The following is a 28,000-nucleotide window of genomic DNA, read 5'->3' on the forward strand; positions in this document are numbered from 1 at the left end:
ATTAAAAGCAGGACTTGTACTGGTAACGTGGTATTCTAAATATATTTGGTATACTTTTACTTGAGTAACAGATTATTTCCAGCACTGTGTAAGAAGTGATGGATTAAAATCGCCTTCTTTCAGAGCGTGCAGTGCAGCTCCACAGACAAATGGTTTTCCCAGTTTGGTGTGGAAGAACCTGACAGACCACAACCCCATCCAGCACCTCTGGGATGAGCTGGAACCCCGACTGTGAGCCAGACCTGATCCCCCAACACGAGAGCTGGACCTCAGTAATGCTTCTTGTGTCAGAATGGGAGAAAATGCTGCAGCAGGCTCTAAAATCTGGTTTAAAGGCTGAAATCAGAAGAGCGGAGGCTGTTCGAGCAGCACGTATGGGTGTAATGACCGGGTGTCCACATACTTCTGTCCATGTCGGAAGTTTAAAGACAAAACAATATTTTGCCTGCCTTTTGCTGCCTTCACTCACCTTGTCAGGTGATTTTATTCAGCATCAGTGTGGACACAGTAAAAGTACAGCTGTTGAATATTTGAAGTATTCCTGTGAACAGTAAATGGTTGACAGACCTGCGTCACCTTGTCTGGTTGGATCTCTGTTTATTTCAGCTCATCTGGACCGAGCACAGACGTCCTCGCCCTTCCCACAGTGCTTTGCAGTATTTTACCATCACGCTGTATTCACCACCTCCTGTATTGCAGAGAACCAGGTGTCCAGATACTTTCTCAAAGGTCTGGTATTACACTCATTTTCAGGCTCATATTTTAATTTTGGGTATCTACTATAAAATGTTTACATGCTTTGATGCTAAAAAACACATTATTTCTCTCATTCTGCTTCTTCCTGCAGCACCTGTATTCACCCTTTGTCTGAAACGCTCCATTATAGTGCCTGTCTCTTTAAAGCCCCCGTTCTCATAAAGTCCAGTCTGTTCTGATTGGTCAGCTCTTTTCTGATATTTTCACAGTATTTATACCTCATATTTACCTACTTTATAATCAGAAAAGAAATGGAAATCTCAGCTTCTGCAATACGGGACCTTTAGTGACACTTACCCCTTCTGAAGAGATAAAAACACTTCAGATTTAACCAGATTTAAGAATGACGCGTTTGTCTTTAACCTTTTGACTTTTCAGCCATCACTCAACTGTCTGTTGAATATTAAGGTTATAGCCAGTAGACCGTTAGCTTAGCTTAGCATAAAGACTGGGAACAGGGGGAAACCGCTAGCCTGGTTCTGTCCATGCATTTCCCAAAAATGTTGAATTACTCCTTTAGCATCAACACAGTAACGTTCCCACAACGATCATCCTCCTGAAGACTCCTTTTCTTCCTCCAATCATTCGGGACTTTTGCACCTGCAGTAACCCTGAATAACATGAGATTCATCTCTGGGAAATTCTGCCTTTTTCAGTGTGTGTGATCTTATGTCATGCTAACGTTACCTATTGTGATGTGGTGCATTTTCTGCAACATGGATGGAGAAACTGTTTGTCGATAAAATAACTGGATTGAACCGGAATCAGAAATCACTAAAAATCCCTCCGGCTCATTAATTTGTTCGTCACCATTTTTATGAAAGCTGCCTGGTTTGACGTAACGGGCGAGACGACAGCAATAACCACACAGAACTCGTTAATTTCAAACATCTCATTATTTTCTCCACATTAACTTCGAAACAACCTCATAAACCAAAGAGTAAGAAAGAGCATGCTCGGGCATGCAATGATGTCACAACATGATGATGCCACTGGGTGCGAAGTATAAAACAGACAGTAGCAGAGAGTTTCTTTTTATATCATTCATAAACTCAGGACATTTCGGTATCCACTGAGAGTTAAAAGCTAGCGTTTATTTTACACTGCTCTCCACGTCTCACGTAGCCTTGTGTTGCTGGATAAAAGAGACGAGAGGGAGAAACTCACAAACTGACACCAGATTGAGCAGGCTGAACAAACATGCTGAAAAAAATCTCATCCGGCCCAAAAAGTGTCTGGAAATGACACCGTAGAAACCCCATTTTTCCCGTTTTGACTGGTCCAAAAGGGGGACTGGGAGAGAGACAAAACAGTGCATGCCATTTCAGGGTGGAGGGAGGTTTGTGGGGTGGGTGGAGGGGCTGGTGGAGGGGCGGAGGGTCACCTTTCCTAGTGTTGAAGGCTACTCGTCTCCTCTTAGCCTGCCCACGCCGGGCGTTTGGTTTGGGGGTCGGGGTTGAAATAAATCAGACGAGAAATGAATAAATACGAGGCACTCAGCATTCTCTCTGTCTTGCAAACTGCAAAAAGTAACAAACTTGAATAATAATAATGACACATACACATATATAGTAGAATTAGTGGTTATAACATAACAGTCTCAAGGCTGTACAAAGGGGCAAGGCTGAATCCTCCTCAGTGTGTCAGCAGTTAGTGTGTGTGTGTGTGTGTGTGTGTGCGTGTGCGTGTGGGTTATCTTAACAGTAAATTCAGAAAAGCTCCTTGAGGTTTAGACTCAGGGGTCGCCGACTTTTGATCGAACGTGAATCCGATGCGGTCAGATTCTGTGATTTGATTTGGACGTGAGGTGGCGCCGCCGAGTTCCAAATCTGTGCCGACAGGAAGTGACGACCGGGACGGAGTGCGTACGAATGAGGACAGAAACAGTGATGTTAAAGGGATAGAAAATGCACTTTTAAAAGCCCACACAGCCTCATGCAATGGTTGTGTGCGTTCGTGTAGTTCGAAGTGGAAAAAAGAAAAGAAGGATGACGGAGCCCTTTAAAATGGATCTACTCTTGCAGCATAGTTCTGTATGTAGCGCATAGTGCGAATAGGAGTTAGAGACTCGGGGATGGGGCCACGGGGGGGAAGGGGGAAAGGCAGAGGGGGTTATTGTCTGCAGGGTTTAGGATGGACTGTGTGCACCGTGATCTTGGTTAGCATGTTCCTCATGATAACCAGGAAACAAAGGTTGCCATGTTCTCGTCTAAAGTGATGGAAAAATGGGCAAAACTGTCTGTGCCATCTCCAGTCCGGTTAACAGTAGCTGACGGACACCCATGCACGTGTGTCTGATACACCGCACTAGTTTAAAGCTGCACTCTTTACTTTCGTACTTTCTTTTCTATGGTTGCAAGCTCAAAATAAGCATCTGAAAAGGAACGGTGCTTTCATAGAAACTCGAATGGGCTTCGACAGAGGTGAAAAGACCGGGAGCAACAATAGAAAGGCTCTGCTGTGTCCGTCACTCGGGCTGCGGGCTCCAGTCCAACAGGCAGAACGTCCGTCTCAGGAAGTAATAATATAATATACCGTAGTTACCAATAAGTCTTAGTAGATCATACCTGTATAAGCTTAAATAAAGAAGTGAATGAAAAGAATGGCTACTCCAATATTGAGTAAAATGACCATAACCACCAGGATAGAGCTGGAGCCCTGAAAGACAAGAGAGCAGAGAAGAAGAAGCGGTTAGTTCGTGCACGCTGTCTGTCTGTGGACGCAGACAAACGTCCAACACGAAACACAGAGCCAACGGCAGTAAAAAGTGAAAAGTATTGGCTGTAATAAACATGTTTCAACAACAACAACAACACCAACAACAACAATAAAACCTGCAGACGAGCAGAACCTCTGATCTGTCTGTTTCTGAGTACATTTACTCAACTACTGTACATAAGTACAATTTTGATGTACTTTTAGTTTACTTGAGTATTTAAATTTTATGCTGCTTAATACTTTTCCTTGTGCTACACTATCTGACTTTACAATAAAACACTGGTTCATCTGATGGTTCAGTCAAAAGTTTCACGATGATCCGAACCTGCTGATGGAAGTAACTAAGTACATTTACTCAAATACTGCACGTATTTCCTTGTACTTTACCTGAATCCAATTCATGTTATACTTCTACTTCACTACATTTCAAAGGCAAATATTGCAGTTTTTACTGCACTACATTTATTTACTATTTATTTATTTAAATGAGGTGTAACAGTAAAATAGACACATTAATGCACCGATGAATATAATCCAGTCATATCTGTTATTATGAATGGGTCATTCTGCAAAATCACTGGTTTTACTGAAGTAAAATGTGTAAAATGTTGATTGCAGGATTTTTTCTCGGATGTCTACAGTCAAGTCTTTCTATCAGTGATCGATTATTATTTGGTTTTGGTGTTTATTTCTATGCCAGAAGGCATAAATGAATTATGAAAGTCACACTGACTACATTTCCTTCGGTTTGATGGATGTAAACTTTGTTTTATGCTTTCAGTTTATGACATATTGCCTCTTGCATAAGCACACTTATATTAGTGTGCAATAACTTAATTGTCTAAAAGGGAAAAGTTGTAAATTTTGGAAATATGGCTGTTTATGGCTGCATGAGAAGATTGAGGTTGGTCTCATGTCTGTATGTGAAGTATCACACGGTTAGCTTAACTTAGCATAAAGAATGGCAGCGGGGGGAAACCGCTAGCGGCAGTCTCGCAGTTATTCCTCGACGATTCAGTTGTTATAATATCTTATTCTATATATCTTTTTAAAAAAGCATTTTACAAATTAATTATTAACTAATTCTAATTATTATTACTAAATTTTACTCTGTAGCACCTTGAGATTGCCTGGATATAAGGTGTGTTACAAATAAAATGTATTATTATTATTATTATTATAATGAATTAAAATCCTCACGGGTCCAAACAAACAGACAGACAGACAGACAGACAGACAGACAGACAGACAGACAGACAGACAGACAGACAGACAGACAGACAGACAGACAGTATCTGTCAAACACACTGTGACTGTGACTGTGACGACTCACTGAGTTTGATTTGAGGGTGAGATGCTCTCCTTCCTGCTCCAGAGTGATGGGCTGAGACTTGAGGGGTGGGGAGAGGGTGAGGTCCCTGTGCAGCGGCCACTCCTCCAGCTCTGCCCCCACATTCAGGTTGTCCAGCATCTGTACAGAGTCCATGGATCCCTCTCTGACCGGCCGAAGGCCTCGGGATCGCAGCCTGTTGTTTTTGGGGGCCGGGGACTCCTGGCCCAGCCCCCGAGACGCCTGCGAGTCCGGACACTGCAGCCTCATGTCGACCGTGTAGTCGTTCATTCGCTCCTCGTCCTGCTCCGTGAGGCGCGAGTGGGCGGGGCTCCACCGGAGGGCGCTCTCAGCAGTCCAGCCCCCGGTGAGGCCGTCTAGCCTTTGGTCGATTACAGCATGCTCGTTAAGCTTGTGGTTGGAGGGGTTGTGCTGCTTTGGATGGTGGTTGGAGTAGACATGCTCTCGAGGGTTGTAACTAGAAGAGACGTGGTCCTTCGCATTGTGATTAGAGGAGATATAATCTTGGGACTTGTGATTGGAAGAAGCATGCTCAGAAGTCTTGTGATTGGACATGTTATGTTCCAAGGCCTTGTGATTGGATAAAATGTGCACCTGCGGCTTGTAGTTGGAAGAGGCATGCTCGCAGGCCTTGTGATTGGTGGAAGAATGATCCCATGTTTTGTGATTGGAGGACGAGTACTCCCTTGACTTGTGATTGAGAGAGGCATGCTTGGAGGACTTTTGGTTGGACAAGGAGTGCTCCCACGCTCTGTAGGAGGAAACGTGCTCCCGGGACTTGTGATTGGACAAGGATTTCTCCCGCGGTTTGTGGTTGGACAAAGGGGCTTGCTCGTGGCCGTTAATCTGGCCCTCCTGCTCCTCCAGGAGGGACGGCGTGGTGGAGCGGCTGCTGCCTCCTCGGTCCGGATACATGTCGTCAGTCCAATTGTTAGCCCCTCCCCTCGGCAGATCCATCCCCCGCCCCTCCACCAGCACCTGGATCTCGGCCCCGCCCTGATCGTCCACGGCGCTCTGGCGCATGAAGCAGGCGTTTCTGGGACGATGGGCGTGCTTGGGAGGGCTGTGGGGGGGCGAGGTGGGCACGCTCAGCACAGGGCTGAGATCAGGTGTTATTACAGGTGGCGTGGTGTCCGGCGTGCACAGCTCCGGACTGTCTGTTCCCGTGGAGATCACCTCGTGGTCTTTGTCCTTGGCGTCCTGGTGCTTGGGCCTCTGACATTCAAGCCCTATGAAAACAGTTGGTGAACAGCACCAATGAAGCGATTTGGCACCAATCCACCGCGAGCCCATCAGACCTACGGCGTGTGTGTCAGCGTGTGTGTGTCAGCGCGTGTCATTAGCATGCAGGGCGACGAAAAGCGAGAAAAGCTGCATTCAAACTGGATCTTGTGCTGAGAATCACTGCTGGCTTAGAGAGCATCACGGACGAGAACTCGTTCAGTCTGTCAGTGTCAATGTAAACGCTGAGCCCTGCGCACGCTGAAAATCCACCTATTTGATGTCTTCACTATTAATTATTTAAAAGTTCAGGTTCTTACTCATGTTTTTATGGAGATTTTACACAAAGGCAGTGAGTGAAATTCACTCATTTCCATAATTTGCTGCCTTTTTTATTCAGTCACGACTCGTGACTAATTTTTGACACCCGGGTCTCTGGGCAAGAATGAAGCAACAACAAGTGGACAAATTTGGCAATAAATCAATTCATTGTTACTGCTGCTCGTTAAGAAGCTTAAACTGAGCAAAAGAAGAAATACATAACCAATGCAGTATATATATTTCTATTTATATATTTAGACTAAATGTAGCATATTATTACACAAACAGTATTCCACTCCCCTCAGTGCAGGAATGTAACTAAGTACATTTTCTCAATTATTTTACTAAAATATAATTTGTACCTTAAGTATTTGTATTTTCTGCTACTTTCTACTTCATTTCAGAGGGAAACATCATATTTTTTTACTTCATTACATTTATTTGATAACTTTACTTATTAGTCAAAATGTAATCAGCACAGCACATAAATGATATATTATTATGTAAGTTTCCTTTTTTACTGCAGGACTTTTACTTGTAACAGTGTATTTCTACATTGTGGTGTTGCTACTTTTACTTAAGTAAAACTGCACCTATTGATTATCATCATTATCGATTCACCTGCTGACTATTGTCTTGACTCTCATTGACTTGATTCATCACTTTGTTTCCCGCTGGCCAAAGTGATGAGTTCAGATTGTTTCATTCAGCCAGCCCCCAAATATAATCAATTTAATATCACACCGGACAAAGAAAAGCATCAAATCCGAACATTTAAGCTGGAACCAGCAATTGATTAACTGATAATCAAAATAGCAGCTCTTGGTATCAGCTAATTGACTTATGGATTCAGCGTGGCAGCTACACAGTGATTACATCATCAGTATGTGATAATATTCAGCAGCGTCACTGTAAAAATATCAGCGCTGGTACTGTTTGTCAGACACTTGTATGTTTATTCTAAATGTATTTTACATCATATGACACATAGAGGCCAGCAGTAATAAATCTGATCTGTCTGATGGTAGAAGAAGCAGCATGTGCTGAAACCGACCGGGTTAAAATTGGACACTTGTGTGCTCGTCGTCCACTCACCGTTCCCGTAGATGTGGAAGGAGGGAGAGAGCTCTTTGGCGGCGATGCGGGCCAGTCGACACTCCTCCATGGCCTTCTGCGCCACTCCTTCAGCTGCCTCCGCCTTCCCACGAGCGTGGCTCATCCTGAGCAGGACAGGTAGAAACACTGCGGTCAAACGGACTCACGCTATAAGAGTCGCTATTGATTCTGCATCTATGAAGATCCAGAATCAATATGAAGATTTAAGCCAAATCTGCTCCCAGGAAATATATTTAGCTTATTGAGGCTCAGATATTCTGTAATATCCAGCATTTATTCTACTGACTGAGTTATTTTTCTGACATAAAAACATAAATGTGTTTCATTGAGAGGTCACTTTTTAACTTCCTCATTTTAACCTCTAAACTGAACGCATGTCAGTGTGCTTTGAGTTCACTTATCTGATTTTCTTAGAGATGCAGATGCTTAAAACGGCTTTTGGATCCAGACGTGTGGAAAACTCCACAGTTCACCAAAAACTGTTTCTGCCTTTTGATAAAAGTTTGACCTTCAGCGTCAATCATGACTCAGGCCATAAATAGATGTTTATTGATTATATCTGAGGGTTTTTATTTGATTTGTTTGTGATATTTGCTGATATTTTGGTGACTTCTCCTGAATTTTGGTACCAAAATGACTCCATACTTGGTGCCCACGGCCTACGTGTTTTCCTGACCTTGACATGGCGATCTCCGCCTTCTGCTTGGCAATGTCTGCGGCCTTCTCGGCAGCTTCAACGGCCCGGTCCACCTTCTCCCTGATTTTACTGGCCCTCAGTGGGATCAGGTTTTTGCGTTTGCCGCTCACCAACACATTCTGTTTGTACTTTCCTTCCTCCTTGGTGCCGTCGGGGAAGGTGGTGCATCCATACCCGTGCCTCTTGTTCCCCGCCCATTCACCTTCGTAATGCAGGCCGTCCGAGCGCCGGCTCACGCCCCAGCCGGCCCTCTGGTCGCTCCGCCACTCGCCGGCATACATTTCTGTGACAGTGGCGTCTACGGGAGCGCCCTGTTCGCTCTCACTGGTGTTGGAGTGGATGTCAGACGCAGCAGAGCTGACGGTGCTCATGCCGGCCTCGCTGCAGAAGGAGCTCTGCTTGCTGAGCTGACTGGCCAGGGAGCTTTTGGACTCAGAGCGCCGCAGCTTCAGGCCGCTCAGGATGGACTGGCGGAAGCGGCCTTTTCTCTTCCTCTGGCGTTCGGCTTCACTCGGAGCCGTCAGCGCGAACCCGCCTCGTCCCACAGGGCTCCCGGCCAGCCCGGCCACCACCCCGTCCGTGGGCGTGTTGGCGGTGCCGTCCTCCAGCACAGCCGGAGGGCCGTGGCTGTGCTCGGAGCGGAGGGAGTTTATGGATGTTCGCAGAGGGAAGAGGATGACGGCCGCCATGCCGTACGGTACGCTCTGCCGCACGCCATAGCCATGACGCATCCCGCCGAGCCACTGGCCCTGGTAGGTTCCTGAGAGACAAACACAGACACAGTGAGAGTCAGGATGGGAATCTTTCCTTGTTTCTATCCCGGAGAGCTGCATGAAATATCTCAACAACCCCTGGACAGACGTCATGAAACATGCAGGTATTCATGGTGCCCAGAGGACAAACAGTAGCACCACCATCAGGTCCAAATCTTAATTTATGACTAAATATCAGCAAAACTAATGAAGTTCCCATCAGCCTCAGCTGTGTTTAGTGCTAATTACAAAATGTTATCCTTTAAACACACTAAACTGAGACGTGTACATGGAAAACTTCATCCATGACATGACGATCAACCCGGAGGAAAAGCACGATTCACCCTCTGGGGAATGATTCCACTGAATTTCATGGCAATCCATCTGATAGCTGAGGTATTTCAGTCTGAACCAAAGTGGTGGAGCAACACTGGCGTCCCCGGAGAGCATGCTGATAGCATGCAGCTAGCACGACTGAAAAGTACTAAGAGAGCCAACAGCGTCTGCTGACGTGGATTACAGATGAATATTCACCAAATGCTCTGCAGCGAGAGGTTGGTGTGTTACATGTACAGACCACGAGCGTCTGTCAGCGCTCTGTAAAAGCTGATGTGGTTCCTCGCAGGAATAAAGTCTTTGAAATAATTCAGAGCCAGACTGAGGCTCAGTATTGGCACAACATGTTAGGCTGTGAAAATAAATCAAAGAAACGCTTGAAATAAACCCAGAATAACAGCAGATATTTGGCTTTTCCTCGACTCCAGAAAAGTACATACGTACTTTCTAAAAACTGTCCAAGTGCTAGTATTTACCTGGACTGACGTAACCTAAACCCTAACCTGACGTCTGTGTGCCTGAGCTGCTTCTGGTTTGGCACATTAGACAGTGGGAGTACAGACAGAGATGACTACTGCGTGTACAGTGGTGGAGAAGTATTCAGATCCTTCACTGAAGTAAAAGTACTAATACCACAGTGTAAACTCAGCTGCTCTGTTAGAAGTAAAAGTCCTGAAGTATAATCAGGAAAATGTACTTCATGCATTGAAAGTATCGTTACTCATCACGCAGTAAAGTGTCCCCTGTGTCTGTTGTCCTCTTGTCTCTGGTCTCATTAGATTACTGTGTCTCCTCATTCACGTCAAAGCAGGATTGTCCTGCTGGAGTTGGTTGAGGTGGAGCTCATCTTCAGGTATTTTGTAAAGACTCAAACTAAAGATTCCTTTCATTCTGGATCAATCTGCTGATCGTTTTCTCCATCAATCGATCGATCGTTTGGTTTGGAAACTTTGTGAAAATAGTGAGAAATGTGGTCACAATGAGCCCAAAGTGACGCCTTCGCCATGTTTGTTTAGTCCAAAGCTCGACGTTATGACAAATACACTCAAATCATTCAAAGGGAAAGCAGCAAATCTTCATATCTGAAACTGAAAACTCAAAACTGTCAGATAAATATTGAGGAGTAGAAAATACAATATTCCTCTCTAAAGTGTTGTGGAGTAGAAGTATGAAGTGGCATTCAAATAAAGTACAAGTACCTCAGATCAGTTCTTAAGCACAGAGGTGAGTAAATGTACTTTCTTATGTTATATTCCACCTCTGGGTGTGCTGAAGTGTGAGCCAACAGCAAACAGAAGAAAATGTGAATTTTCACCAAAAACCAAAACAAACATTTTCTTGTATTCAAACATTAAAATCAGTCAGTCCAGTTTCGACCACAGAGGTTCCCACAAGTCACGTCCTCCGTCTATCAGTGAGGGAATAAATGTCAGCAGACACCCAGACCTCCTGCAGGGAGGAGCAGAGCCTCCTGCAGAGACTCTGAAACAGAGCAGATCTGCTGCAGGGGGAGGTCGACATTTCCGCCCTCCGTCCTCTGCTCACATCCCAGAGGTGGTCAGAGCAGGAGGTGAAGAGAGTTTCATGTTTCTGGGCAGGAAACCCGACAGCAGCTCGTCACTTTCATTTACAGGAGCTGACGAAGCTGCAGAGCTTCACCTCATTTCAACAGCTGTCTACACTTCATACGACCTGGACTCAGAGCGTCCTGAGAGGGACTCACAGATGATCAAACCCCAAAGACGTTCACTTCACAATGACAGAAAACAGAGACGAGCGGCAGAAGACGGAGACACACGTTTCCTGTTTCTCCTGTGATTATCGAGCTAGTTGTTGATTAATTTTCAGATTAACTATGAAGTATTCGACCAATCGTTTCAGCACAAACTGAAACTACAAATGTCATAAAGTTTGAAAACATGAAGCTACAAACATTGAACAGATCAGTATTTGTTGACATGCACCATCAGACTTAGGTAATAATCAGTTTCCCTGTGGATGCGCTCTGTGACGACGCACCCTGAAACACATCAATTTTGATTTTCTGCCACATTTTCAAACGTTTCATGTCTTTATTTGTCCTCTCTCTGATCACTACACAACTTGGCTCATTCTTATAATTAGGCATACGTTGAACATAACTACATGCATTTGGCTTCATATATCTGATGCCTGTTTCCTTTGAGGCCTGGCAGGTTTCATGAAGAAAATAAAGCCAAGGATGATGAGAAAAGATCAAGAATCTATCCACTTATATTAGAAATCTCTTCGAATACTAGAAGTCAAAGTAGTTTCCAGTCAAGTAAATGGTGTGTTGACATAACTGAAGCAAAACTGTCAAACCTGAGAGCTTCATTTAAAGTTATGGTGAACATCCAGCAGCATCAGCGTTCATGTTTGTGGCCACACGACGAATTTAAGTCCAACATTCACTGTTTTTGGTTTCCATCAAACATGTGGCTCTTAGCTGCTAAATGCTCCACTACCCGTCCGTCTGCTGTTTGCTGCTGAGCAGGTCGTGTATAGAAAGTTTATCAGAAGTTTGGTGAGCGCGCTGAAACGGAAACAGGAAATGTGCCGTAAAACCGAAGGAGCTAAAGGACGCTGAAGCCTCCGTTTGGTGATGATTCACCAGATGAGCGTCATATTTCATCATGTAAACATTAGCCTGAAATTAGTCTGATGCAGCCGAGTCAACAGAATATTCCAGCTGTTAGTTCATTTAACATCAGAACAAGCAGCTGGTAAGTCTTTATATTAAGGTGCAACAGCTAGCTGCTAATAAGCATTCGTATTAGCAGCATACTGGCTTTTTATTAGTCATAGCAAAGTGCTTATGAGTGTTTTGTTCTGCATGACCGTATTCTCCAACTACTAGGACAATAACTAAGAGCTTTCCCTCAATAACCTCCTAAATTCTCTTTAGTAGTCATAGTAAGTGGGGAAGTTGTTGTACATGAAATATGGGCCAAAATGATACTAATATACATGCTAATGAGCAACTAGTTTATGGTGAATACATGTACTTTAATATAAAGTGTATAAAGTAAATATCAGTTATACAGGAGCCTCATTCAGCTTCTTGTTGGCTCTCCTGTGACACAGCACGACTGCTGCTGTATAATAACTGATTTCTATCATTTTCTTTGCCTGAGCTCACTGTTCGAGCTTTTCCTCCTCATCTACAATTAAACCCCACATGTGACGTTACTGACGTTTACAGTGTTTCTGCTCTGTTGGAGGGTCGGGAACTCACAGCTTTCTAGCTGCATAATTGCAGCTTTTTCGTGAATGTGGTGATTAGTTTGTAGGAAATGCTAACTTTGGGAGTTTGCTCCCTCACACTGCTAAACGTCCGACGCTGCAGTGTCAGCAGATAAGACACGAGAAGTCTTAGGAGTGAGCAGAAAACATGAACGACGTGTGAAATCTTTGGAGAAACATTCTGGTTTCTGCTTGTTAAATTTAACTGGCTGTAGCTTTCTGAATTAGCATTTTGGTTGACCTCAGTCAGCACGTCTTACATCACTTCCTGTTAGTTCAGGGTAGTAAAGTGGATGGATTTCTCTTCTCTAAAAACTGTGAACTATTAATAGCAGAAAGTGTGTTGTGTTAGCATGTGTGTGGACTGGAGCTGACCGCAGTGCTGAAATAAAACCTGAGCAGACGCACTCAAAGGTCTCAAAGGTTTGACTTTTTCCAGGCGATTCTCTGAGTTTCTGACAAATCTTTTTTCCTGATGTGAAACATCTCAGGCTGTTGTGTTATTGTTGTTTCTTTCCCTCATTACCAACATTTATCTGTCAGAAACCTTTTCAAGGCCTCCAAAACCCTAAATAAAGAGTTCACCTTCAAAGATATGAATAATAATGTATTTATCTGTTCATGGAGAGCGTGTTAGCAAACAATGACTTATTTCCACATCCAGAAGACATGGAGTAACAGCTAGTTCACCAGCTAGCTGCTAATAGTAACTTAACAGCAATACCACAGTGTAGAAATACTGTAACGAGTACTGCCTTTAAAATGTTACCTCTTGGTTCAGTGTGCAGGATTCTGGGGATCTAGTGGCAGAAATGGAATATAACATCCATATATATGTTTCCTTTGTGTAAAATCACCTGATTATAATTATCGATGCACTTAAGATAAGATAACATTTTATTAATCCCCCATCGGAGAAATGGGTAAGATGACTTTAATGCTAGTAGAGATAATTTTAAGATTTTTATTTATTCGTAGGTCGTGAATTTCCTCCCATGATCAATTCAGTCTTAACTTAATTTACTTATCATAACCTATACTAGAATTTGTCTAATAAATCTGAATCTGTGAAGTAACTGGTAACTAAAGTTATCAAATAATTGTAGTGGAGTAAAAAGTACATTATTTTCTTTTGAATAATTATGGAGCAGAAGTATAAAGTAGAAGAAAATGGGCATATTCGTGTACAGAAAAAAGTACCTCCAATTTTTTTTTAGTACAGTACTTGAGTAAATGTACTTAGTTACTTTCCACCACTGGTAGTGTACAGCGGGTTGATGAGAGCCGTGAGAGTCAACCAACACATGAAATGAGTTGAGAGACGTTAAAACAGGCAAAGTAGCTGCCGTCAGAAAAATCTCTGCGTGTTTGTCTCTAATGAACCTTTCACATCGCACATCGCATTCTAATCAATTACTAATACAGAAATATTGATCAGGGCAGCTTAAAGGTGACACATGTTTTCCTCGCCACTGTCGCCAAGTGCTTGCTCATGGGGGAATTGTTGGTTTCTTTGTAGATAAAAGAGCTTCGTCTGTAGCAGCTCTATATGGAAAGTGTCCTGAGACAACTTCTGTTGTGATTTGGCGCTATACAAATAAAATTGAATTGAATTGAATTGAAATGTCTGTTACTACCTCTTCTTGTGGACCCAGCTGTGTAAAATCTAGTTTTTAAAAAGTGGACCAAGAAGTACTCAAATCTGTCACTTAATACTAAACTGCAGTATAGAAATACCCTGTGACAAGTAAAAGTCTGCCATTCAAAGTACAAAAAGTAAAAGTACACATGCAGAGTATTTCAGAATCATAGATATATTCTTGGATTATAATCAGTGATGCATTAATGTTTCTCTTTAGTGTTGCAGCTGGTAAGGTTGGGATTAATTTGAAGTATTTTAGAAACTGGTGGGTATCTTAATCTACAGTAAGACACCGTCACTCGTTAGTTGATTATATTTTGTATTAATAGTTTTAATCTGCAGAGTAACCAGTAAGTGAAGTTATCAAATAATTATCATGAAGAGAAACTACAACATTTCCCTCTGAAATGTGGTGGAGTAGAAGTATAAACCCGCGTAAAATGGAATTACTCAAGTAAAATACAAGTACCTCAAAGCTGTATTGAAGCAGGCTACAGTATTTGTACTTGACGAACCAAACTCCAGCTACAAAATGACGGATTTTGTTTTTACAGTGATTCTATGGATTTTGTCAAATAAATATTTTCTCCTCTGTTTTTTTTTTAATGTAAATTTAGTTATAATGATCTTCCTGAAGCTTTCAAAATCTTCTCCAACTGAAAACGTGATTCTCTCTGTCGGCCGGGAGCTGTCCGCGGTGCTGAAACCAGAACCGGACTGCCTCGCGCTCGGAAGACTTGAGTCCGCATGCGGTCTACAGGTGATCTGGTTTATTATTTTTAATAAGCACTCGCTCTGTTGACAGGTATGAGGCTACCGTGTGTGTGTGTGTGAGAGAGAGAGAGAGTGAGTGAGTGAGTGAGCGAGCGAGCGAGAGAGAGAGAGAGAGAGAGAGAGAGAGAGAGAGAGAGAGAGAGAGAGAGAGAGAGAGAGAGAGAGAGAGAGAGAGAGAAACAGCGTCCTGCACATTTACTGGGTTGTGGAAAATGTGTCAGCTCGTGCGTGCTATATTCATCTGTCGGCGGTCCTCCACGTGAGCGGAAGAGCGGAGCAGAGCTGTCGCGTGACGCAGTCTTTTTTGTGTTTTCTTCTCCTCACCATCTTTGTTTTGCACTTCACAGTCGCGTGCTAAAACGGCAGGTATGAGGCTGCAGCCTTGACGCTCGCGCAGGGAGCGGTCGCCTGCCGATAAACGGCCTCCACCTTCACGAGCACCGACACGCGCCGTGTTTTCATTCCACCTGCATCACTTATTGACCTCGCTTCCATCATCCGGGTCCTGCGCGGTGCTCGGGGGGAGGCGGTGCGGGCCGGGCAGCATCGGTTATCAAACGGCCTAGATTACAAGCCCCCGAAGTCAGAGAAAGAACGAGACTGACGGAAGCTGAGAGCCAATCAGGGAGCAGAGGAGCCGCGAGCTGGTCTCTAGTGACACGCTGACCTGCTGTCTCCGCGTTACCATGGCGACAGAGGGTGTGATGCAGAGGGGAGAGGGCTGAAGGTGTGTTTTTATAAATCTGTGTCTCTAAACACAAGTGATGAGATTCAACATGATTTCATTTCTAATATTAGACACACGTCCTCCTTAACGTCCACAGCCTGCGTCTGTCTCCCTTTCTGATCGTCTAACAATGAAGGCTGGTCAGCAGGACGCAGTGAAGGTGATGTTGACGCCACAGATGTCCTCATGTGTGCATGTGGACACGGATGCATTAAGTGACAATGAGCCCCTGGGCTCAGACATATAAATGCCCCCACCCCTCCTATACTGGAGCAAGACCCCCTGACAGAACGAGACATGGCCGACGTCCTTGTTGTCACTTTGTGTCTCTTTGTAGTTGTTGTGTGTCTCTGTAGTCATTCAGCAGCTTGTTGTAGTCGTTTTGGATCTCTTTCTAGTTCTTGTCTGTCTCTCTGTGGTCGTTGTTGTCTGTCTGGTCACTCTGTGTCTCTTCGTAGTCCCTTTGTGTCTCTTTCAGTTTCCTTCTGCAGGTGAGGCAGAACTCTCAGGTGCTGCTGGTGGTTAAAGATGAAGATGAAGAGACGCTGTCTGACTCCTGTTTAAAGCTTCCTGCCACAACAGATCCACACTCCTCTCAATAAATATTATACTAAATATTACAGAACACCATACAATATTGGCCCCGAGGGGCCCCTGAACCGCTGGGTGTCCGGGCCTGTGCCTGCAGGGCCTGCTCAGTAATCCATCGATGCATGTGGATGTGACCTACATGTTATTTATGTAGCCTACATTGGAGATGTGTTACAGCGGGTTTGAGCAGCGGGCTAAGTAAGCAAGTCGCTCCACTTGCAGCCTGAAAATCTTTTTGCGGAGTTGAAACGTTGTCTCCGGAGAAGTCAAACTGGACGAAATCTGATCTGTAAACTGGTGTCTGTGGGAGGACACAGGGGGCCAAAGTGGTCCTGAAAATGAGTTTTAGCAGCCTTACCTCCATCAGAGTAGGTTTCAGTGCCGTATCCATCCTGCAGCCCGTTGCTCCACGTCCCCTCGTACCGGGCCCCGCTGGCCGTGCTCTCCAGCTGCCCGTAGCGACCTTTGAACCCCTGTGTCCACTCCCCTCTGTACTCCCAGCGGCCCTTGCTCTCCACTCCGATGCCATGCCGCTTGCCCTGCGCCCAGGTGCCCTGGTAGCTGTTCCCGCTGGGCCACGTGTACACGCCCAGGACCTCGAAGCCATGGCTCCAGGCACCCGCGTACTCGCCCTGACCCTGGGGCCCCGTGCAGACCCCTCGGCCATGGGCCTTACCCTGCTCCCACCCCCCGCAGTACGACCCCCCGTCATCAAAGTCAAACCTGCCTCCAGTGGACATGCATGAAACAGGTTTAGGCAAATCCTTAGAACGTCAAGAAAAAGAAAAAACAAGGGCCTGGTTCACTCAGAAGGAGCAAAGAGGGAGGAGGCCTCGTTTGAATCTGGTAGCATGGAGGTGCAGGGCCTCGACGCCTGTTCTCCTGTTAGTTCAGGATGTGAAACAGCAGCTCCTCATTTTAAAATCAACAAGACGCGGCCCGAAGAGCATCACCTTACGATGGAGAAGCAGTCTAAGCCTCAGCGACGGGTCTGGAGTGACGAACGCAGCTGCTGTGCATGCTGCTTCCCATGGGCATGCAGGCTCAGAGTGCTTCTCATCCTCCTCCACTTCCTCCTCCACCTTCCTGCTCCACGCAGCCTCGCGGCCGGCCCGTCGCCTCGGCCGTGCGGCGGGGCGCTCCAGACGAGCGAGGCCTAGGCTTTTCCAGCAGTCCCAGAGGCCCACAGAGCGGCGGAAGCGGCGACCGAGCTCAGCTCAATCAGACATTACAGCATCCCCACATCCCTGCCGCACCGGCACACAGAGAGGCATCCAGGACAGGGATGCTGCTGCACCCGTACGCCATTACAGGAAAAATCTGAGAAGTTGGAGGTATTTCTCTATAGCATGGCCTGGAAACGAGCGATCCGGGCTAACGCTCAGAGACACATATCCATAAACACACAGCCTCAGCCTCACGCAGACGGAACGGAGAGTGAATAATATCTCGTCTTATTTCTTCCCTCTTCCTCCTCTCTGCTCTGCTGTGATCTACAGATGAGGCTCTCTGCTCTCCTGAAGATGTGAAGAGAAAAAGCAGAAGAAGAAAAATGAATTATTCCTCTCCTTTTCCCTTTGTCCTCTCCACTTCAGCGCTCGCCTAACCCTGGATTGTTGTTGTATCCCAATTCCACCAAGTCATCTGTCCTCTCTTGTTTTTCGGCCTCGCTCTTTCTCTTTCTATCTCTCTCTCTCTAAAATCTGCTCATTACAGGACTGTTCCACCCCAGCCAATACCCCTCCCCCACACACTCACACACACACAGTGAACACACACTCCTTCTCTGGGCTCTTAAAGAGATAGAGACGGAGGGATGGTACAAATAGCTGCATGTATGGAGCTCGCTGCTTTCCCTTTGGGGATTCAGCCTGCTTTTCCTAATTATCCAGCCTCATTTCACTCTCTCCCTCTCACGCTGGAATCTGGTCAGTCAGCAATCTGTTTTCCTGATAACTGGACGTTTGTGAGCTCATTGATCTCGGGCCACTTTCTCCCAAGCTAATTGTTGTTAGTCTTTTTCACTGTTGTCTCACAGATGAACCGATGGACTGCAGCTGTCACTCGGAGAAGCTTTACTGAGACCCAGACTGACCTTTTTTAAACGGCCACAAACCTACAAATAATCCTGTCTGTCTGTCGCTGCGGTGCAGGAGCTTCATCACACTCTAATCAATAACTGGAGCATGATGGCATTGGAAATCATTGTGTCATTGAACACACCATCTGCTGGTTTGTATGGTGACCAGAAAATGGTATCATAGAAAGACCTGATGAGATTTTTTAGAAACTGTCTAATAACTGAAGAGTAAACTAACCAAACACATTTTCTGTGTCTGCGGTTTAATAAAACGTCCTCAGCGACACACAGTCCGACCTCTTTCACACAGGTGAGAGGAGGCAGGTGAGCATGATTAGAGAAAATCAAGCACCACCACAGAAACAGAATTCATAGATCAGACTAAAGAGAAAAGTGTGAATGTATACTGACTGAGAGAGAAGTTTAAGCAATCAACAAATATCTTGATAAATGTTTAAAAATGTAATTTATTTGCATACTTTTTAATTACTATTTATTATGATTTTGTACATTGTTTTCAATTCATTTTATTATCAGTGTACTTAAATTATTGATCATCTCTCCTTGTCTGTGACAGGGTTTGAATTTCTATCTTTAAAACAATAAAACATTTAAATGTAAAATCATTTTGTCATTTTATTTAAAATCATTTTATCTTTAATAGATTTGTTGTTTTTTTAAAATTGATTTTCAGATTGTTCATTAATTTGAAATTATCAACTTTTTCTCTATTTTTGTAGAATTTATATATTTTTTCATATTTTGTCAAATTTTTCTTTTTTTTTAAAACTACCATATGTTGATCCACGATCAATTAATTGGATAAATTAGATAAATTAATTGGATAACAAGGAAAGTTTAGAAGTATCTGCTTCCCAAATTTGATTTGCTTTTATGGAAGACAAAACGAGCAGATTAAGTGTATAAAAGTAATCAACAGCCCAACTGAAAATGAAAATAATGGTCATGTGCAGTCAGACACCTGAGCAGAAGCTGACAGGTGACGAGGAGGTCAAAGGTGGACAGCAGACACAGCGTCTGCGTTCAGAGAGGAGGTTCATTACTGAGACCTGCAGGAGGCGACGAACATGACATGACGACGCCTCAGTTTTCCTTTAATGGTTTGACATTTGGTAAATGCACTTATTTGCTTTTATGCTGCAAATTAGGTGACAGGATCAATTAGAGTTCTGGTAGGTGAGTTTTATTACTGCTGATGGAGTCAGGCTGCGGCTTCCCCTTGTTTCCAGTCTGTATGTGAAGCTAAGCTAACCAGCCTGCTGGCAGTAGCTTCACACTTAGCGTACAGACGTGAGAGTGCTGTCAATCTTCTCATCTACAACTCTCAGCAGGGAAGGAAATAAGCATATTTTTATGTCTTTGTGTAGTAATAATATGTCTGCAGCAGGCATGTTAAAGCACAGTCGTAACAACTGCGTACTCAACGCACTGCTGTGTCTTTGGGTCGAACGCGACCAAAGTGTTCGCTGAAGCACGTCAACCATCCACAGAACACAGAGCCGTCCTCCGTTCAGCTCTTTTATATCGATCAACAATGAGAACAAACATGGCGTCTGCACACTTTTTCATGGAAGAAAAGACCTTAAATGAGGCAGAAAAAAACCTCTTCAGGGCATTTATCACATGCTAAAGAGCAGATCCGAGCAGACATGTTTCAGCTCTTCATACTGAATATCTTCATTTCTGTCTGATCATGATGGTTTTTCTGCTTTCTGCACTTTTTTCTGCATAAATAAATGTTCTTCTCTTCCTCTCAGTCTGCTGGACTCAGTTCTAATGCACATTTTCACACTGTGACCTTTCATTCCCACTACTAAAGTTTTTTGCAGCATAACTTGCATATTACACCGATACTGCACCTATTTTATATATGTGTTCGTCTATACACACACGTATGAAATATGCATATTTCTTCCTTTAGTGATACCTTTACACGTGCTGTTCTATTTAATTGCTTTATTCTAATCTATATAATACTTGTTCATTTTCTGCGTACAGCGTATGTCAGCTATGTTCACACTACACGGATCACACATCGGATATTCTGCCTCTTCTTACTTTCATCGTTTGTTTGGCTCCATCGGAAAACTGGGCAGCTTCTCAAGCTTCATTTCCTCATTCGGACAAATAAATTGATCGTAAATTCAGAACACATTTGATCCACCAGCAGACGCAGTGAAAGCACCGAACGCTCACCTTCACAATCACCACATGTCTCAAGTGCTGTCCTTACATAAGTACTATTCTGAGGTATTTGTACTTGATTTTCCATTTTCTACTACTTTATACACTGCAACTCAAAGGGAAATATTGCACTTTTCACTCCACTACATACATCACAGATTGAGATCAATAATACAAAATATAAACGACACCGACCCCGACACAACATGCAGACGAGCATAAATACACACAACACACACACTGGGTGCTGGATTACACCTGAGCTGAAACCTTCAATAACATTTGTGCTGTCATTTACAGCAGTGCTTGAAGAAGTGTTCAGATCTGTTAAACATTCTGAAAATAGTGAGAAAGGCCAACATAACTGTAAATCTAAGTGACCTCAAATTATTGAAAGTAACTGAAAATTATTACAAAGAAAAGCAGCAAATCCTCACATTTGATAAGCGATGGATTGATCTACTAATCATTTCATCATCTTTAGTTTTTCTTTATGGTTTGGTGCAAAAATCTTATTCTGTATGCAACTAAAGCTGTAAGATAATCACAGTGAAGTAAAAAGTACAATATTTCCCTCATAAATGTATTGGAGTAGAAGTACTTCACAAAACAGTACCTCAAATTTATACTGTATTTCACTAAATGTGTTTTTAATGCATGTTACAGGAAAGGTGAGTTTAATGTATGGGCCTGTAATCACTTCATATTACTAAAGAAAAGTTGTACAAATGTGTCATTAATGGTTGAGTTAGATTCATTTGTGTAATGTGTTGTTTTACTCACAGAATACATAAAGATTTAATATAAATCCAGAGAAAACTGTCTCTGGTTTCTGTCTCTTGGATAAAAAGCTGTTTCATGCTCACTGTACTTTCTGCCATGTAAACTCATAATCTCAGAGAGGTCTTCATATATTATTCAGTGGTTTCACATTTTATAGCTTCACACATGTTTTACATCTGGAATCCCAGCAGCCACATCACCATCGAATTAACGTAGAAGAAATATTCCCTTTGACATGAAATGAACTTTAAATGTCACAAAACACTTAAGGTACAATCTGATCCAAATATAGACAAAAGGGTCAAAAAAAAAAAAAAAAAAGCAGCTACATCTAATTTTTAGGTGCTTTATGAGGCTTACACCAGGAAACAAACAGGCTGAAGTGATATGTAAATACAGGCTACCTCAAATTTATATGATGAAGAAGAAAACTATTAACTGCACTTACTTCAAAAGTAGAAGTACAGGCAGCACAAGTCTAAAAGCAGTAGCTGAGTAAAATTAAAATCCTGTGTAGTTACTTTAGTCTGAACAGTAGACGAAGTTAGCAGCTAGCTAGCGGGTAAACGTAGTGTAGCATTTAGTGGCTAACAAAGAAGCCATAAGTAACATACAATTGTTTGCTAGCATTAGCCATTACAACATAATGAGATGTTCATGTAAAATAAATCGCTAAATTCACTCAGCAAAAGCTTGTTTTCTGAACGTTAGCCTCGTGGTGGAATATCGTAGTAGCTACAGCTGTCAGTCTGTTGATACTTAAGTTTTAAGTTAGCCACTAATTACTTTGTGGTAAAGCTAGTTAGCATATGTTAGGATGGTGAACACAGTAAACATCATACCTGTTACACATCACCGTGACAGCATCCCGCCCGGAGCTCCATGGCGCCTTTCACAGTCGTTAGCCGTTAGCTGTTAGCCTTTCACCGCAGCGCCTGATGGAGCCATTAGCCTTTAACATTTTAGCAGGCAGTGCAGCGAAATGTTTGTGGTGCTACATTTAGCAGCTAACACTCCTGACATTTAACTTCATTTCATCTGGTGGTGGAGGGAGTATTCAGACCCTTGACAAATACTAATACCTAATTAAAAAAAAAAAAAAAAAAAAAAAAATCTATCTATGTACAAATACAACTTTTTAAAAAAATATTACTTCGAAGCATAATCAGGACAATAGCTTTAAAAGTATTCCATAGAGAATAATGTCCCCTTTGACAGTTTTATTTATATTTATATATTATATATTTTATTATTATTACATAACATTATTACATTAGATTATTGTTACTCAACAGCAACTTGTTTATATTTAAGTGTTTTTCTCTCCATTAATCAAGTGTTTGGTTTGTAAAAACTCTGAAAATTCAGACAAATAATAACTTGCAGGGATGAATATGATGTTCTTTCTGGTAGTTTTATTTGTGTTTTAGACGATATTTTCTGTCCATATGTTGAGGATTATAATGTCACAACCAGATGTTTATTTTGTAAAACTCCACAGTGTAATTTACAGGTTGTAATAAACAGTGACAACAGAAGAATGAACATCTGATAGAAAGAGAAACAATACAAAACAGAAATGGTGAAGAAGTGAGGTTTTCCTGTGGACTGAAGGGGAGCTGGTTCAGGTGAGGATGTCGTGGGCCTGCTGCTCCACCAGCATGGCCATGTTCTTCACGTCACTGCACCAGAAGTCCAAACGCTCCTTCATACCTTTGATCTGAAACCATCAACAACAGGTGAGCATAAAACCAGCAGGTCAAGCCCAAACTGCTGGTGACTTTCACTTCTGGTCCGATTCTGATGTTTTACCAGTGTAGTTTGCTGCTAAGTTACTGCTGACGTCGTTTGTTTTTTCCTTCAGAAACTGAAACCTGTCTTGCAGCTGCTTTAAGTTCTGATCTACTTTGTGCTGCTGTCGGTGTCATGATTCATGTTGAGATGAACACTATGCTGATAAAAAGAGCAAATTTCTCTTTTGATAGCAGAAAATGAGGACTCACCTGCTGCAGGTCCAGCACTCTGGGCTGCACCCAGGTCATCTGCACCTTCTGGTCCACCTCATCAATGTTACCTTTGATCAGGCCCACAGACAGAGCCTTCATCACCAGAAGCTCCACCTGCAGGAGACAAACATACAGAGCATCAGACACTAACACCATCACTTCATTTTCTTTTGTGATACATCAAAACTTGAAGCAATTTGACAAATAAAACGTAAAAATAACTTGAAGATCTGCTCTGTACAGGCATTAAAACAGCAAGTTACACTCTCTGGTAATCAAAGTTGATCACACTAATCACGGTCAAGGTTTTATTGACATTTATGAATAGGCTGATTAAATACACTTGTCATCCAACTGACCTCATTCACGGGGATTTTGGCACTCTGAGCGATCTCAGTGAAGGTGAGCTGTCTGTGGTTTGCTGGACGGGTGAAAGTCATCTGGAAAGAAAGGAGACATTTTAAGTGATCTCATATTTTTATTTTTTTAAACTTCACGGTGACATCATCAGTGTCACATGTGAGGTGTCAGAAAAGAACCAACATCAGAAAGATTTGGTTTGTTGGTGTGGATTATCTGTGTGGTTACAGGCCAGAAAGTGGCTTTGCAAGATTCGTCTAAGACTGTTCATAAAATAGCTGCTGGATTCTTGGTGACATTGTGTGTAGCTTCATCGTTAACCAGTCAATAAGTTAACACAGTTCATTCAAGAGACGTATTTCTATTGACTGCAGCAATTCCACTACAGTGAACTGATTTTACTTCAGCTTAACACTGGTGTGACTGGGCCTTCAGTCTTAAAGCTCCTGTTTGGAGTCTCACTGTCTTTTGAATCTCACCTCCATCACACAGAGCAGCTGGATCTTCTGCATCAGTTTAGCTTCATGTGTCGCAAGATCAGGCTACAACCAAGAGAGAAAAATGAATTAGACAGTTGCCAAACAACAGTGATCACGTGCAAGAGACAATCCTCTGAGGAGGTTCCACATATTCAGGTCTTAAAGCGGGAGTTTTACTCATGAGAGCGATTTTGTTTGTTCACATTATCAAACACTGTCAAACAGGTTTCTATTCTAAATGTTACACACTCAAATATGAATCAACACTCACGTCAAACAAATGATCAAATTAGTAGGCTTGACCTCACTGCACAGCATCTGTTTTAGTCCTTATATGCGGATCAGAGTGGATGCATTCGACCCTTACTGTCTCAGTATATGTTGAACTGTTACAATGCAAATAGAAATGATCAGTACAAATGATGTTAATCACCTGTTGGCCCCAGGCAGACTTGAAACTCTGGAATTTCTCCACATTGCCTCCATTGAAGGCATAAAGTGTATCAATGAGCCACTGTTTGTCTGTGTTCCTCAGCGACTCCAGCACAGGATGCATCAGCTGCAAAGACACAGCAGATGTCCTCATTGTCAACATGCTTCAGCTGAAAGACTGGCAGTGAGAAACACATGATGACCACAGAGCTCAAAGAAAATCCCACCAGCTCGCCGAAGTTGTAAACTCCTTCTCCTAAGAGTCCGGCGAGTCCCAGTGTGAATGCCCTCTCCTGCTTCTCTGTCTCTGTAGTAAGAACATTCAACCATTCAGCCGTTAATATGAATGATGCTCTGCGCTCCACTCGCCTGAAATCAAGTGCAAATGTTTCCCATCATGTCTTTGCTCACCTGGAAGGTCTTTAATGTCCACGCATCCAAGATAGCGCAGAGCATCCTTGTAGTAGGAGGCGTGGTTCCCAATGATGCGATAATATTTGCTAGAGAGGTCATAAAACCGGCCGTGGACTGACGTCACCCCGGGCAAGTTATTCAGCATTTCCTCGACCTCCTCAATGAGTTTCTGGGGGTGAACAGACAAAGAAGCAACGGGTGGTTACTGAATTTCCCCAAATAGTGACCGGGGCCTTTATTTGCCTCAGCTGCAGAAGGTAAGAGGCCTTTATCTGAGGCAGGCTTGTATTAGGGCAGGCCTTTATTTCTAATTTCCTCTGTTTGCTAAGTATAATTCTTAATATTTTAATATAAAGTCTCATTTTGATTTGCTCCCATGTGCTCTGTTAGTTACTGCATTATACTGTTAGCAGAAACTCAGCACTGACTTGTACTTTTAACAGTTCAGGAAATTGGAAATAACATCACCTGACAGATTAGTAATACTATAAATGTTCTAGGACGGTTTTTATAATTGGGTATGCACTACTGTTGTTTTGTTTAATAGCTGATAGTGTTTGAAACTCTGCATTACTGACACACCATATTAGCAGCAGCCTGATGTTTGAAATGTGCCATTACTTTGTATATGTGAAAGGTGTGAGGCATGTTTTTTGCATCAGCAGCTTGAAGACATATTAGGAGCCTTTACCTTTGTGGCAGGAAGATCATTGATCTCCAGTTTAAGGTTGCCGATTGACGTCTTGCAGAGAATGACGGCTTCTTCGCTGCTTTTCACCTGAACCAATCAGAGGCATAACAAAGTTCGATTAAAAATACAGTTTACAAAATTCCATCATTTACACTTAGTTGACAGTTTATTAGGTACACCCACCTAAAGCTAATGCCGTCAAATACAACAGCCCTGCAAACAATTCTCCCTTTGTGAAGGTAATAATGTTCAGTTTGTGTTTAAACTGTTTTACTGTGATAATTCAAAGTCTGTGATGTTGGTGTCATTCATCGTACCTTTTCCTTGGTCTTCTCGAGAAAAGTAATGGCTTCTTTTGGATCTACAAATAAAAAAACATCATATCATAAAATATGAAAAAAGTGTATTCTGTGAAGAACTATTCCCTGCTGCATCAGGTCAGCCTTACCTTGCATCTGTCTCGCAACATACAGTATGATCTCCATGAGGGACAATGGGTTGATTCTAATAAGAGAGCAAAAATAATAAATTAGGATCAAAACAAGCAAATAAGCAGAAAATACTGAATTGGCAGGTGTAACATGGGCTGACTCATCTCACCTGTGTTCGAAGTCACTGAGGAAATTGTCGTAGAGCTTTAAGAAAAGGGGGGGGGAAGGTTAGATGACAGCAAAATATAACATTTCTATTTCACTGAAAACAAATTCCCAAAAAATAGATTTAAAGGTAACAATGCTGTGTTTGTGTATTTCAAAGCATCTCACAGTTTAAGTATTTATGATGGTATGCTCAGTGCTTGTGTAATATGAGTGGAGTGGCCAATTTCTGATATGACTGGGCTAAGAAGAGTCCTCAAAGAAATTTAGATGCAACCACTAAATTTAAAAAGTTATGCAAGTTTATTACAGACAAGTCACAACATGGTACAAAACTCTGACAACACACATAGAAATACGTGCATCGTACTTCGTCCTGTCTCATCCATTGTGGCACAAGTACACAACATGTGCCTGTCATGCAGTTACCTGTATGAGGCCATCTCCTGTTTTGAAGCAAGGATCTTTGACAAAGTCTGTCAGCTTCAGAGTCAACTGATGCCACAATCTGTCAATAAAACACACAGTGTCTGTTATAGCCATCCGCTCATCTGAACTACAGGCAATCACTGCAACTGTCTTCCAAAAACTACATGAAGATATGAGTGGTTCAGGCAAGGAGATCAGCTAACAAACACATGGAGCTCTCAGATGCAGGTGAAACTGATTTGTCATACCTTGATTACACACGTCTCTATTCAACTTAAACTTATTAAACAGATGGTGAGTGGCACTGATTGATATCGGTGGTTGGCGAGTCACTGATGATGATTAAGGTGTATGTAAGCAGATAACCTTAATGACATCTTTTATGCCCCAATGTTGTAAAAACAAATCATAGAAGGTCCAAAAGAGGTAAAAATATTTTTTACTTAGGAGCTGTTTATTCTACAAGGTGTTTTTTATGTTAATGTGTCTAACCCATGTATATTGACTACTCTGAGTCTCTATGCTGTTTATCAAGTCATTTAAGCTTTTTTTTGTTTACTTTAAACACAGTTAACTAATGATGGACATTTGAATTTTGATGCATACACAACTCTTTTCAGAGTCAGTATAAACCTTCACAATGACAACGACTTACAATTCTGCACCTAATTAAACTAATAAAACTATTCTTCTAGTGCATTGCCTCATCCATAGCATTCACGATAGCAAACAGCTACGAAAACTTGTGACAGACTGTTAAACTTTGCCTTCCACATCGTCATTTCAGGTGCTTGATTCAAAGCTTCAAACCACTAAATGATATTGAAATGACGTGGATGATTTATATGTTCAAAAAGAATATTTCAGGTCAAGTTTCCGCTCTGATCTTTAAGAATAAAACTTGCGGCTAACATTAGCCAAACCTCAGCTAACGCTAGCTCTGTGCATGACTCAGCGTGCATTTCCAATGAATGAGCTAGCTAACCTTAGCTAGCTTAGCGCCAGCAAGGCATTAGAACATTAGCTAGCTGACCTGTACTGCTTTTTACCTTTTGTTGTAAAACTCCTCCAACGTGTGCCACTCTGCCGCCATCTCCGGCGTGGAGCTGTTGCTCTGCTGTTGTTTGAGGTACCCAGTAACATCTTTCATCGTAGCGACAACCTCAAGTTAAATTTTATTAGGGACCGAAAACTGTAGTTGAATTCTCAGCTAACGTCAAGTAGCCTGCTGTGTTGTGGGTCTGCCCTGCTGCTGAACG

General features: G+C 42.8%; 2 protein-coding genes across 2 annotated transcripts; both read right to left on the reverse strand.

The window, feature by feature from the left end:
• Nucleotides 1-1,633: 1,633 nt before the first annotated feature.
• On the reverse strand, nt 1,634-17,990 carry jph3a (junctophilin 3a). The gene is made up of 5 exons (XM_070992660.1): nt 16,625-17,990; nt 8,160-8,940; nt 7,463-7,587; nt 4,808-6,054; nt 1,634-3,414 (listed from the first exon to the last, which is right to left on the reverse strand). The coding sequence occupies exons 1-5, from the start codon at nt 17,004-17,006 to the stop codon at nt 3,334-3,336; spliced, it is 2,616 nt and encodes an 871-aa protein (XP_070848761.1). The 5' UTR covers nt 17,007-17,990; the 3' UTR covers nt 1,634-3,333.
• Nucleotides 17,991-22,729: 4,739 nt separating this feature from the next.
• psmd13 (proteasome 26S subunit, non-ATPase 13) lies at nt 22,730-27,999 on the reverse strand. The gene is made up of 13 exons (XM_070964290.1): nt 27,791-27,999; nt 26,742-26,820; nt 26,317-26,351; nt 26,165-26,220; nt 26,034-26,077; nt 25,717-25,803; nt 25,023-25,194; nt 24,839-24,918; nt 24,613-24,738; nt 24,180-24,242; nt 23,700-23,780; nt 23,338-23,454; nt 22,730-23,054 (listed from the first exon to the last, which is right to left on the reverse strand). Exons 1-13 carry the CDS (start codon nt 27,889-27,891, stop codon nt 22,959-22,961), a joined length of 1,137 nt encoding a protein of 378 aa, XP_070820391.1. The 5' UTR covers nt 27,892-27,999; the 3' UTR covers nt 22,730-22,958.
• Between the last annotated feature and the right edge of the window lies 1 nt (nt 28,000).

The sequence above is a fragment of the Chaetodon trifascialis genome, chromosome 1 (assembly GCF_039877785.1).
Source record: "Chaetodon trifascialis isolate fChaTrf1 chromosome 1, fChaTrf1.hap1, whole genome shotgun sequence".
Classification (NCBI taxonomy): Eukaryota; Metazoa; Chordata; class Actinopteri; order Chaetodontiformes; family Chaetodontidae; genus Chaetodon; species Chaetodon trifascialis.

What these genes read in the sequence shown, in the direction of transcription:
- jph3a (XM_070992660.1), bottom strand. Translation starts at nt 17,006, where the DNA reads ATGTCCACTGGAGGCAGGTTTGACTTTGATGACGGGGGGTCGTACTGC. An exon ending in GCGGAGATCGCCATGTCAAG is followed by an intron (nt 7,588 to 8,159) that starts GTCAGGAAAACA and finishes TGTCCTGCTCAG; the next exon opens with GATGAGCCACGCTCGTGGGA. An exon ending in TCACCCTCAAATCAAACTCA is followed by an intron (nt 3,415 to 4,807) that starts GTGAGTCGTCAC and finishes CTTGTCTTTCAG; the next exon opens with GGCTCCAGCTCTATCCTGGT.
- psmd13 (XM_070964290.1), bottom strand. Translation starts at nt 27,891, where the DNA reads ATGAAAGATGTTACTGGGTACCTCAAACAACAGCAGAGCAACAGCTCC. An exon ending in AGTCTGCCTGGGGCCAACAG is followed by an intron (nt 24,243 to 24,612) that starts GTGATTAACATC and finishes TCTTGGTTGTAG; the next exon opens with CCTGATCTTGCGACACATGA. An exon ending in GAGTGCTGGACCTGCAGCAG is followed by an intron (nt 23,055 to 23,337) that starts GTGAGTCCTCAT and finishes TGATGGTTTCAG; the next exon opens with ATCAAAGGTATGAAGGAGCG.